This window comes from Poecilia latipinna, unplaced genomic scaffold (assembly GCF_001443285.1).
Source record: "Poecilia latipinna isolate Pla-1442-1.1 unplaced genomic scaffold, P_latipinna-1.0 Scaffold1843, whole genome shotgun sequence".
NCBI classification, from domain to species: Eukaryota; Metazoa; Chordata; class Actinopteri; order Cyprinodontiformes; family Poeciliidae; genus Poecilia; species Poecilia latipinna.
This window is the reverse complement of record NW_015114459.1, coordinates 78,999-92,791: the sequence shown is the minus strand read 5'-3', so window position 1 is coordinate 92,791 and position 13,793 is coordinate 78,999. Positions and strand designations below refer to the sequence as shown.

Sequence of the window (13,793 nt, the reverse complement as noted above, 5' to 3'; positions counted from 1 at the left end):
CCCTCAAGGCTCGTATGTTAAACATCAAATAAAAACAAGAGGTTAACATCAGGACGGTGAGCTCAGAGAGGCTGCATGTAAGCCAGAATGGGTTCAATGGTTTGTGTGGGAGCTTTTTGGCTAGAAGACATAAATTCATGAAAGAGTACACAGTTTTCAACATCTCTGTTGGATTAAACTGCCAAACGGTTGAGACATTTACCACGTCTTGGATGACGGTTTAGTTCGAACCAACACACTTTTCTTCACATGACACAGATATGATTGTAAAAAAAAAGTTTATTGTCTGTGAAAGGCTGTTGAGGCCTGTGCTGATAACTCACATTAATCAAGGCAACTGTCATTCGACAAAAAAAAAAAAAAGAAGAAAAAGTTGAACAATAAACAGTGTGGTGCTTTAATTACCAGCACGTTTTTTTTCTGATCCCAGTCTCTTCTGGAAGCGCTTTCTACACCAGGGGAGCAGCAGATCTACCGGTAATTTAATTATTCTGCCACAGCTTCCAGCTCACATGAATATACTCCTACATGTGTGATGCTATGTGTGAGAATTTTATGGTATGATTGAGTTGGTAAAAGCAAGAGAGCTGTGTTATGCACCGCTGAAACAGAAACTAAGAACCTAGTTGATATCAATGGTCAGGGTGTGTGTGTGTGTGTCTGATTTCATGACTGCAATGCTGAGCTGAGTTTCAGTCCACCACACCCACGGAGTCAGATGTGCACATTCTCCACATACCCCTTATCCAGTTCTTGTTTTAGCACCGACTGCCAACTACTCCAGTTATTTTTAGGTGGAAATGTATTTAGATGAACATCTGAAATGCAACATTGCTTCTGCTTTTCCCAAAACATTTTCTTTGATGGTGTTGCCGCTTGATTTCTTTTTTTTTTTTTTAGAAGTGGGCAAAAGGAACAAAAGTTGACACTTCTAATGCAATGTTGCATTAAAAGTGTTTACTAAATGAAACTTCCTGACCATTCTCATAAAAATTCATGAAGACTCCTTCATGTTCATGAGAGATGCGGTCATGTTTATGAAATTGTCACCTCAGTCTTATGCACACTCCTTTAAAAAAAGTTTACTTTCAATCAAGTTGACAAAACGATCATTTCCTAATACATCTGAAGATAAATGTAAAACTAAAATGAGTAAGGTTAAAAAAACGTTGCTATGCATTTCAACTCAACTTGCCTCACAATCATTTTGACATTTTCGAAAATGTACAAACAAGCGAAACAAAGCGAGACCTGAGATGATACTAGTTTTATGTGATTTATTGACCTGTCTTGTATTACACACATCAATGTCATCTGCACTGTAATCTATGTTAATGCAGGCAGATTATTGGCTAAAGCTGGTTGCTGAGCTCATTTCCCACTCACTGAATGGTTCTTATCTCACATCATATCGCTGCACATTCACAAAGTGTGGAGGGAGGGGGGAGGGGCGCCTCACCGGACAGAGGCTGTGACATCAGACTCACTAACTCAACTGCAAGTGTACAAACCTCTAAGCAAATGGCTCATTATTACACATCCCAAAACTGCAGCTCAGGGTTTGTCTCTTTGGAAATTATAGTTCAGTTTTATCAACATTCAGAATCAAAATGGCTTTCTGCAGCGATAAACTGCCTGAGGAATGCTGCTGTTGTCATGTTTGTTTTTTCGTTTTTGTTTTGTTAGTATTGTAGAAAATCAGAAAAAAAGAAATAATTATTCGCAAGTGTATTGACAGAAACTGCAATCAGATACATAACCTCACCACCTGAACAAGCAAACTTACATCGTACATTTGTCTCCATGTGTTGGATGTGTAGATATGTCCAAACATCCAGTCTACCTGGTTAAGTGAGCCCTTTTTACACCTCTAACCCCATCCAGATGCAACTCTTTTGCGTCCGGACATGACTCTGACTGCTGAGCTTTGTCAGTGAATGTGTTAAATCTCCAGCAAAATATGTGAAAGGATTGGTTTGCTTTCTTTGTGACAAATATCAGTGAGAGTCACAACCCCTCTGAAACCTGATATTTTGTTGTTGTTTTTTCTCAACATCTGGTAAAGGAGAGACATTCATCATTCTTTTAAAAAACCATTTAAAAACAAATCAGCTCTAATTCTGACTAAGATAACTCGAAATCAGACTATCCAAACACTGCTTTTGGTATGTAATATATGACAACATGTATGAGAAGTCTGGTGAATCTGCATTAACAGATTCACCAGGTTTACAGACGGCTCTTTCTGTCACTGTTGTATGACGGCAGAACATCTCGGGATGATGCGATTCTGGGATTCCTGAAACCCTGACAAAGGTTGCGAGGCAGATTGCCAAACCTTTTCGAATGAGATGTGACTTGGCAGCATATAGAGTATAGAGTATTATTGGAGACCTAGCTCACACATCCACCCTCATAAAAAAAAAAAAAAAAAATACTCCAGCCTTTAGAAAGCCATGAATTGTTCATCGTTGATTAAACTAGACTGACACATTTTTTCATTTTATGTAAAAGTAAACATGAGGCTGAAGATTGTAACTAAAAAGTTGATTTGTCCTGCTTTGGTAGAAAAAAAAAAAACAACAACTAAACTATCCTTTGTGCCAAGTTTCTGAAAACAACAAATACATTAATTGTTCAGTTTGAGACCTGATGCTGCTGCAAACGTCCAGGAGCAGCACCACCAAGCTGTTGATTTAAGGTGAAATTGATGAACTTGGAGGTACAGTTCCTTCTTCAACGCCACACCCACTGGCACCAAAACAACCCCACAGCATGCTACTGCCACTATCAGGCTTAACAATCAGCAGTTTTCTTAGGTTTGAAAGCCTTCGCTTGACTCCTGTGTACAAATGGCTCAAAATTGATCTTGTCAACCACACAACAATCTAGAGGGTATTTGAATTGTCCCAGTGGGTTTTGGAATAAGGGCTTTTTTTCCTTTGTCTGCTAGAGCTCAGTCCATGTTGCTGTTAATATGTATTTTTTCATTGCAGACTCAAATCTTGGTTATTGTGGTACATGCTATGGTTGAAATTTGACAGTAATTTACCCAAACATATCACAATTTCTGAATCAAGAAAGCCAACATTTTGTTTCTGGAATAGCCCTTACCTCGAGCCTATTCAATTTTTTGCGGCATATGCTTAAAAGTCATATAAGTGCCAGAAAACCAATCAGTTTATTTGAACTCTAACAATTCAGCAAAGAGAAGTGGTCAAAGAGCCAGCTGGAAATATGCCAAAAGGTTGTTAGGTGACTAGAAAAAAGTGCGAGGTATCTTTCACAGCTGCTGAAGGTTATTGGACAAAAAAATGAGAGGAATAAGTATTTATTTCAATCTGTATGTATCAGGTTGAAATAAATACTCAGTCCACCGTGGAAAAAATACTGGCAAATACAAATACAAATTATCCTGGCAACCATGTATGTGAGAAGTTTATGTGAAAACAGACTGAAACTCAAAGTTTTGGAAACACAACTTCACTCAGACATAAGGGCAAGTAATATGATGGATTCATGCATCTGCAGAAATTAAATAAAGCTTTTTAGCGTTCAAAAGATCCTCAGAATGTGAGCAACAAAGCTAGTGTTTAGATAACAGTGGTAAGGATAAATGTACCAGTTTACATAGTCATGTCAGTCATGAAGGGAACAATGGAATTGGTCCCAACAAGTGCCTTCCTATTTAAAAGAACCTTCGTGTAATTCCTCCAATAACAGATGAGACTGAATGATTTCCTCTATCCGTCACACTGGTTGGTGTCAAACTATCACAGTGTTGTTCATCACATTATTATACCATCCAGACTGCGGGGGTTATCAGTGGAAAGAATCTGCCAATTACGGAGACAAAAATAATAATAATTTAAAAAAAAAATTAACAATTTAATGATGTTGACAAGTTTAGTCACAATCCGGGTTGAGATAGAGGAGACAAACGGTGACTATATGTGGAGAAGGAAACAACATCTACACCATAATGTGTAATGATTATAGTTGTTTCTTTACAGTTAAAAGAAAAAAAAAAACATGTCAAAAGTAGTAGGCAGCAATGCATGAAAAGCTGAGTAGCATGATATAACGAAGAAAAAACACAGAGGGGACATTATAGCCTTTTATCACATTGGGAGACTAAAAGTGTAACAGGGAAGTCAAGATCAAGACAAGTTCTTATAGATACTTCATAAAAGTATTCAAAGTTTTTTTTTTTTACACATTTTGTTGCGTTACAACAAACTTAAAAAAATCGATAGAAATTTATGTGACAGGCCACTGCAAAGTATCTCATAAAAATTTAATCAAATGAAATAAAACTTTATTATTATTATTATTATTATTATATTTTAACAAGCAACAATCTAAGAAGGCAATTGCTTATGAAACTAGTTTTTTTTATTTTTATTTTATTTTTTTTCGTTACTTAGGAGATTTTCTGTCGGAGTACCCTGTTGCAAATTGTACTACATTTTACAAGATGAATAAAGGAAACATGGAGTATAAGTGGAATGAGAATTATACATAATTTATAAAAAACATTTACAAATTAAAATCTGTCAAGTGGACTGATCACATGAGTTCAGCTCTCTTTAGTCTGATAAATGGAGTAATTTAATCTCTGTATGAATCCAGCTGTTCTGTGAACGTCCTCAGAGGGCATTTAAAGAGCATCAGTACACAAAAATACCACAAAGATAAAGGGAGACGAGTCAAAAGATGGCAACTTGTCCTGAACAAGGAGGTGGCAGTGAATTGCTGTGAGGGCCCCTCTACTTTAGTGGGGACAGAGAAGCTGGTCAGAGTTGCTTGAAAACAGATGGGAGTTAAATACGGGCTAATCCTATGAGAAAACTATTAAAGCTTTATAATTAACCCTCTGATGCGTGAGTGACTGACTATACAGTCTTCCGTGAGTGGGTCCTTTTTGACCCGGGTTACAATCAATGTGTTTTTATGCTACTTTTGTCATTTTGATTCAAAATAATGTTTTGTATAATACTTTCTACTGTGTTTTATTTCACACAAGAGTTATTTCATGTTTGAAATATTTTCATTTTTCTACAAAGCTCATGACCATAGTTGAGGGTAGGAACATAGATTGCCCAGCAAATCAAGAGCTTTGCTTTTTGGCTCAGCTCTCTCTTCACCATGACAGACCGGTACAGCGCCCGCTTCACTGCAGACGCTGCGCCAATCCGCCTGTCGATCTCCTGCATTGGTGAACAAGATCCTGAGATACTTGAACTCCTCCACTTGGGGCAGGACTTCCTCCCCGACCCAAAGAAGGCACTCTATTTCTGGCTCATTTGTTTATGCATTTATTTCTATAGCTATGAATTTTTATGTTATTTATTGAGATGGTAAAAGAAAGAACCTTGGACACATTGATCAACAGGTTTTGTATGTCATTCAACACATTCTCTCTCTTGGTTTTCTCATCCAGGGTGTCAGACACACACACACAGACACACACACACACAAATAATACACATGCACAATAAAGTATAGGTGGTATTGCTAGATAGTTGGTTAGATAACTAGTGTTGGCTAACTTTGAAGAAGGCTAATATGCTAATATGACACATTTGTGAGATAAAAAATAAAGATAATACTTATATGTAAGAGTTCTTGCTGTGTAAAATAATATTACTCAGGGGTGACACTTAGGTCTCAGTGTGTTTGGTTCACAAAAAATGTTTTCCTGACAGTCACAGTTGGTAAGAAACAAAGATTCCCATTAAATTCCATAGGAAATGAATGCGGGTCATTTTGGACCCACTCACGGAAGAATGGGGTAGTAACATAAAACATGCTATTTCTTAAAATGTATAAAAGGTAAATTAAAAATTTGAATTGCATGATATCAGTAACATGTTTCTTGAGGAATACCTGGAATATGAAGTGATGAAAACTTTTCATTACAAAGATATTGCAAAAAGATGACCTCACCGGGTCAAAAAGGACCCACTTACGCATCAGAGGGTTAAGAAATAGACAAGAATTATGTTCAAGTATCTAGGCAGCATCCATCAACCCAAAGACTGTCCAAGCCAAACCATGATTTCCAGTCTCTTTATGCGTGGTATTGTTCAGTTTCCCCTCTTTGTGTGTTTTTGTGATGTGAAACCAACTCCTCATGGAAAATTTATCTGAGTTAGATAAGATGCAGACTGCTCATAATTAACTCCCATAATCTCAGTTCAGAAAATCTGAACTATCCCTTTAAGAAGGCTCATACTGCATAGTGCATATCGCATATCACTGTCACCGTTTCATACTGTAATGACTGTCTTTTGTCTTTTTAGTTAATGCTGCAGTTATCAAACATCAATCGGACGTGGTCGTCCGATTTATTTTAATTTCTCCTGCCTGAGGTTTTTTCGCCTCTACTCCCACAAACACACTAGTTTCTTCCACTGCCCAAGGTCAGGTGCCTCTATCTATATTAGCATGTAACATGAAACAGTATGTGCAGAACTCTGAATGTCCATACTCTGCAGCACAAACGCAGCAGCCATTTATAAACGTATAACCAGAGTGAAGGGTTACACTGAGACACACGCATGCATTCACATCCACACAGCCGCGCACTGCAGCAGAGTGGTGCAGTAAAGTTATCACTGCGACCTGTCCCATCAGCTCAGCCTATAACATCAACCGCTAATGTCCCATCGCTCAACCAGTAGCCTCCATAGCATCACTGAATCCCACCCTAACAGATTCTACACACGTCAGCATGTGTGTAGAATCCATTGCGAGAGATGAAGCCTGATTACAGTCAATGACGTTACAGTGAACTACAGCGAGGACTTACTTCTGCCAAGTATTCTGCTGCTTCCTCCACTGCCATGTTTGTCAGCCTGCAGCTTAAAGTGTGAAACCTGAGCACTCAATGACTGTGGCAGCTAGCCCTGGCCTGGAAGCCAGGGAGAGAGGGATGGGGGCAAGAAAAGAGAGAGAGAGGGGAGGTCCTCACAGAGAGTGAGAGAGAGAGAGAGAGATAGTGGTATTTTGTCAAAGCTAAAAATACCTGGCAATGAGTGAGAAAGTCCAGAACAAGAAAGAAAAGCTTCAACGACAATCTGGAACAAGCTCTCACTGGAGCAACAAGAGCTCTGAGGACAACATGCTGCTCTGTATGTGACAAAATTATACCACCGGCTGGGAAAAGTTGAACATGTACAATTCTGAGCCTTTACTTTAACGTTAATTCCATTCTAACATTTGTTAGAATCTACTTTGACATACTTGGGATTTCACGAGAAACAAAGTAGTCCATTATTGTCGTCAAGTGGAAGAAAAATAAAACTCAACATTCAAAACGTTTAATAAATAAAATTCTCAAAAAATAACCGGAAGTCAGTTTTTTATATAGTAAAGGCAATAAATACACATGTATATACTGCTTTTACAGTTTTTGTTTTTTTTTACTATTTTCAATAAGCACTGTGCGACTGCTATCTGAGAAAGTTGCTATGTAAAAAATAATATTGACTTACTTATATGTTTTCTGTAATCAACAAAGAGCATCATGAAAACCACTAAACACGGCAGACAGGTCATAAAAAAACCTTGTGGAAAAGGTTGGGTTATAAAACAATATCCAACGACTTGAACATCTAACAGAGAACTCTTGAATTCATCATCTGACCTGCCCATATCTGCACGTTGCACAGAAAGTAAAGTATTTGTGCTTAGTTGGATTTTTTTTGTTTCTTGTAAAAATGCTTCTAGCCGATACAACTCATACCACTGCAAAGCTTGCTTATGATTGCTTTAAATTGGTGCCACGTATTTGCATCCAGCAAAAACAGCTTTTAGTAGAGATACTGTCATTGTGTGGAGAACTGTCTCCCTCTCTGGAAGCGTTCTCAAATCATCGAAATATAGACATGACGTTCTGCTTTAGATAGATTTCTCAGTCTATCTCCAGACCTACGAATCGCTAGGGAGACATACTGATTCTCAAGTCTAAATGCACTCCGAAAACATCTGGAAGCAAAGATGAACCAGCTCCAAATTTGTGAAAACAACTCAGAGTAGCTGACCCACGTTTGACCCACAATCCTCATCCTGAAAAAGTCCCAGACAGGCGAAACACCTTTTAACTGACCAATAGCTTTCCTCTTCACTACATGAAATGTCCTGTTGGATGCAGAAAATTAGGCACTTGAATCATTATATGAGAATTACTATTGTATTTTTTTATGTCTAGAAGTAACAGTCATGTTTTGGAGTGGCCCCAGCCAACCTGCTTAATGAGGTAAAGGACAAGGAAGCCCTGCAATCTCAAAGATTTTGCGTTAATTCCGTTAAAACTAATCAGGAAGCGATTTAGGCAGCACAGTTACAGCATTTGTACATGTGACACACTAATATTTCCGAATCAGTGAGAAAATAAACAGTATGACTTCAGGGGAAAACCAGGGAAAATACCGAGTGTCGCAACCAGCGGAGCTGCAGTAATATAAAAGAATGTGTTCAGCCAGTAAACTGATTGTGGTGTGACTACTCTCCTAAATAGGGTAAGTACGTGAATGATTGGTTTAAATGGAATTGAATTCAGAAATCATTAAACATGCGTATGCTCTCTTTTCAGCCAGTCGTGTTTCCAAATAAAAGGAGCTGATATCACAATGACGGTGAGAGTTGTAATAAAGAAAACTGACTGTCGGTGTCATTGCAACCACAAAGATTTTCTCTTATTTTTGAACATATTCTCCAGCCTTACTTGCCCAACCGATTTCTGAAGTAAAACATTGCTTTATTAGTTTAACATTCGTTTTCTTAGAAATACATTTGCAGCATCAAAACGCCCCCCCCCCCTCCAAGAATAGATCTGTTTTTTTTTTCTTATATAATTTTCTGAATTTCTTCTGTATTTTCTGTTGCGCTTCCTTTTGAATCCTGTTTTCTTCAGAGTAACAGGAAAAAAAATGAATTTATGCATTTCATCTCTAATCTGCAGCTCAGAGTTGTGTTGGCATTGCTGTTGCCGGCGGCTGCGTATCAGTCGCCTCGGCCCAGAGACTGCAGCGACGTCTACAGGTCTGGCTCGGGTCTGGACGGAGTTTACGCCATCTACCCAGCAGGCCCCACCTCTCCTGTGCTGGCTTACTGTGACATGGGCAAAGACGACCTCGGTAGCTCTGCAGAAAAATGGACGGTGAGGATGAGCGAGCAAAGTTCACTACAAAACAAACAAGTAGCTTGTTTTTTTTGTTTTGTTTCCTGAGGTCACCCATCTGTTTAATGTCTGGGCTTCTATCCCCCTGCTAACCTCTGACTTTATCATAACTTTAAAGCTGTGCTTGTTTATGTTTTTATAGGCATAGTAAAGCCAACCAAAACCATTAGATGTTAAACCGTACAATAATGCAAAATTGTCAGATAATTAAGTGTTTTGCATTATACATTTAATTAACTAACTAATAAATGAACTAAAACCTGGATGTCCATTGATATAATTTTAGGATTTTTCTAGACTTATTTTAGCACCTTGCAGCCTGCCCTCAGGGTGAAATTGGTTGGATAGCCAGATTTCAGTATCCTGGTATTTTTTTTATGTCTTTCACTGTAGATTGTTATCCATACTGATTTCAGATTTGTTTGAGACTACATTTAATGAACTCATAAAATGCTACCATCTTCTTTCTGAAGCTCTCAGGCAGCTGTTTCAGTTTCAGCATGATGCTGCTCACCCTCGCTTCAACCCTAAACTACATAGTGAAAACCGAAGTTTTCGTAAAATTTTGATGTTCTAATCAAGTGTGTCTGCTTATTTCAGCCATTTTTAGAAAGAATTACTATTATGATGATTTTTGTTTCTTCGTTTACAATCAGGTGATTCAGAGAAGACAGGATGGCACAGTCAACTTCTTCATGAAGTGGGATCATTACAAATCTGGATTTGGGAATGCTGCTGGAGAGTACTGGTTGGGTATGACGAAACTAATCATGCAAAACAAGAGAAGAAACTCTCACCATGCTAAGAACTTTAATTTAGACCTAAAAAATATACGTAATAAGATTCGTTCCCTTTCCAGACTTACCCAGACTACACAGAAACCCACTTACACATTGAAAGTTTAATTTTGTTTGTTTGTTTTTTAGGCCTGGAAGTAATGCACCTGCTGACTCAAGACAGAAACTATGAGCTGAGGGTGGACATGGAGGACTTTGATGGTCAAAAGGTGTTTGCTCATTATTCTGCCTTCTCTGTTGGTCCAGAGTCTGAGGGATACAAGCTGAACCTGGGAAGTTTCATAAATGGGGCAGCAGGTAAGACACCTAGTTCTTAATCAATAGCTTTTAGAATGACTGCAATTTTTTTTATATATAATTATGATTTTCTTCCAATAGGAGACTCTCTAAGCTATCACAGCGGAAAGAAATTCACGACCACTGACAAAGATCAAGACGAGCATGGCTCAAACTGTGCCAGGCTCACATATGGTGGGTTCTGGTATAGGGACTGTTTCAATGCCAACCCAAACGGTATCTACACCTGGGGTCCTTCACCCCATGCAGCTGGTGTCCAATGGACGACTTTCAAAGGGCTTGACAATTCTCTAAAAACCATGATAATGAAGATCAGACCAGTTGATGGGTAAAACCAGGAGAAAGACATCATGAATATGGCCGAACGCATTAACACATTTCCTTGTTACAGACAACACACAACTCCAGTTGTCTTCAAATGTTCAAACAACGGATGGAGAAGTTTTTGAATTTTAATGTTTTTGAAAATGATTTATTAATCCCAAGAGGGATTTGTGGCTTATATTCCCTCTGGAGGCTGCGAATGACTGGACAACTTTGTGGTTTTGTTGATTCATTACACAGACATGGCATATTATTAAAAAATCCTGCTATTGGCCTTATACACTTTTCAAATTTGCTAATAAACTGAATTTGGGCTTTTTTTATGTTATCTGTCAATCATGATACAGATAAAAACACTAAAGCCGCTCTGGTTGAATTAAATTTGTATATATGAGTTTTACCTTCTAAATTAAATTATTGAAATTCATTTTTTTAATGAAAATTATACTTCTTAATGATGCACTTGTGAATAAATGACTTGACTTGAAAACAGACAAGCAGATCTCTGCTCATTGAAATTCAAGTCCTCTGCCAGTCCCTGGTGGTCAGGCAGTAGTACTGCAAGAACTGCGGCAGAAGACAGGCGCTTGTGTTTAAGCAGTGATAAGATGACCTAAAGAGTATCTAAAGTTCAAGTTTCCTTTCATTGTGAGGAGATGAAATTAGAAAAAATAAATAAACAGTATTTATACTTTATTAATTTAGTTTGTAAGTGACATTAGGATGTGGGCAGGTTTGAAGTTCTGCGATGCATTTGTATACTCTTGACACCCAAACAACAGACGCTGATAAAAACAAGGTGTTTGGGGTTTGTGTGTATGTGTATGTTATGCTGCACCTGATTTGCTGCTGAGAGCTGTTTTCTGATTGGCTGCTGGGCCACTGCAGTCTCTGCGTTCTCACAGCACTAAAATTACAGATGGAGGAGGATCAAAAACAGCAGGCACAAACGCCTCATCGCCCCTGCTGTCCGTCACTCCTTTCACATATCCCTCAATGAGCCAGACTTGATATGTCGAGTTTTTTTTATTTTTGTTTTTTCCCAGTGCTGCCTCACAGATCACTCAGCACATTCTTAAAGTATTTTAAATCCCACATTTAAGATACATGCCCTGAACATGAGGAAGTCTTGCGCATCACTGGGTTTCATTACTATTGGCTGGCTAATGCGCACTGCTCTTTTCTCACTGGGCGACAGCAGATGACGTTGCTTTGCTTCTCCTGCTGCCAGCTGCAGACACAGAGCCCGTGCGAGGCTGAGGGTATACACATCTGTGTGATACAGACTGTGAATCAGGAAGGAGCAACTGAAGACAGAGCTCAGATCTGTGCGTGTCAAAACTTTACCTCTGCAAGCACAGAAAGGTGTTGGGGGGTGGGGGGGGGGGGAGCACCATCCTCTGTGGGGCTGCTCCCCGCCACCCCCAGCCCCCCGTTTAACATCTCAGACAGAGACGGGGAAATGCTCATGAATAAATTAGCACCAGCCTTCAACCGAAGCAAAGCACGGCATGCAGGACGTCTACAGGGATAAGCAGTGACTGTGTGGAGCGGCCATGCAAATACATTGCTCCTTTAAGATCATCTTCATCAACTACTTCCCCTCGTTATGCAGACAGCATGGACGCTATTGGATTTTTACGATGATATCGATCCGAGTTCAGGAGGACTAACAGACGGCAGACGTGTGAAGAAGTGCTGGAACGCAGCAGTGGCTCACATTCACCGTCATATGTCAATAAGGATCAAGCGCTCATTATCGTGATAATATCGCTGCTAAGCCTCTAAAACGTGGCTGAATCATAGATTTGATGACTTTTTAAACATGCTATGCGTCTCACAAGGAGAAATCAACACAGCGTCATGAAGCAAATATTCTGAGACAGAATCAGCACAAAAACATTGTTTGCATGCGTGCTGCACTCTCAACTTCACACATTAAGACAAATACAAATATTTAACAATGCAGTAGCCACTGTGCATAAAAACACATCTATGTGAATGCTCAGGGCGTTACAGGTATAGACTCTAACTGGACCATGACATAGTTTTAAAAAAGCAGGAGCCGATAAATTTGCTAACAATACTAGAAATGACCTTAATGTGGGGAGCACTGCTAGGATTTCATAGTCTCTCACATCTTGTGTCAAAGTGACAAGGATTGTATGTGTAGGATAGTATGATGGCCTGTGTAAGATGATGTGATATGATTTGCAAAAAACAAAACAAGAATGAATGGAGGCCTAATCAATCTTGCATACAGCTACATAAATATATAATTTTAGCTTTACACTTGTACATTTCCTCGTTTCTGTCTGCCACCATCTCCAGGGATGTGTTGACATTTTTTTTTAAAGTAAATTGCTGTAACTACTTACTTCTTAAAACAGGGTAGTCCTGCATGAGCAGTGGCCCTTATAGCTCACAGTGTCTAGGTTAATTAAGGAGATGTCCTAAGAATCAATAGAGCAGTTTAGCCATTTGTACAACATCAGCATCACTACTTCCACACTCTGCTGACTCTCTGGCTCTGGCATACGTAGACACTAACATTGAGAGGCGGATCTCATTTCAGTAACTTTCACTGGAACATAAAACGCTGTTAGTGCGAATGGATTATTAGATAAATCAAATTGTCGAACAACAACAACAACAAAAAACACTTTAAAGTAAAAAAAAAAGGGACTTAAAACAGCAACCATTTTTTTAACATGAATACGTAATTAAATAAACACCATGTCTGAATTTATGGTGAGTCAAATTTGTGACATTCATATTCCCAGTTTATACATTTGTTGGGAAATAATGGAAAGAAAAGCAGGAAGAGCATAAAACTTTTGTTTAAAGGCCAAGTGAAATTCTTGAACGAACGACACAGAAAGATTACTACAGGCCCTTCCGTAGATTTGTGCAGAAAACAAATTGCAAAATACATTTTCCTGAAACAAAAACACTGTGATGCTTAACCCAAGTAAAGCAGAAAGACACTGCCATACACAAATTAGGATCTGGCATATGTAATCCCACAATCTAAAAGCCGGTCAATCTCTAAGGCTGCAAGTGAAAAACTCTGTTCTTAGAAAAAAAAAAGATATATATATATATATATATATATATATATATATATATATATATACATTTAAAATAAAATAATAAAATGTCCCCATAAAAAAAATACAAAAAACTTT

At 38.5% G+C, this 13,793-nt stretch overlaps 2 protein-coding genes across 6 annotated transcripts in view; one reads left to right on the top strand and one right to left on the bottom strand.

Annotated features, from left to right (window-relative positions):
• LOC106934687 (ankyrin-3-like) overlaps positions 1 to 13,793 on the bottom strand; it is a 107,319-nt gene that overhangs the window by 38,713 nt on the left and 54,813 nt on the right. Inside the window, exon 1 of one of the 5 annotated variants that reach the window (XM_015014745.1) lies at positions 6,815 to 6,908. The exons of the other annotated variants lie outside the window; for them this stretch is intronic. Coding sequence (XP_014870231.1) covers positions 6,815 to 6,850 — 36 coding nt within the window. The 5' untranslated portion in view covers positions 6,851 to 6,908. Of the gene's footprint in view, positions 1 to 6,814; positions 6,909 to 13,793 lie in introns of those variants that run through there. 5 annotated transcript variants of the gene reach the window in all.
• On the top strand, positions 8,482 to 11,097 carry LOC106934688 (microfibril-associated glycoprotein 4-like). The gene is made up of 6 exons (XM_015014746.1): positions 8,482 to 8,525; positions 8,600 to 8,642; positions 8,969 to 9,166; positions 9,844 to 9,940; positions 10,114 to 10,281; positions 10,363 to 11,097. Exons 2-6 carry the CDS (start codon positions 8,637 to 8,639, stop codon positions 10,611 to 10,613), a joined length of 720 nt encoding a protein of 239 aa, XP_014870232.1. The 5' UTR covers positions 8,482 to 8,525; positions 8,600 to 8,636; the 3' UTR covers positions 10,614 to 11,097.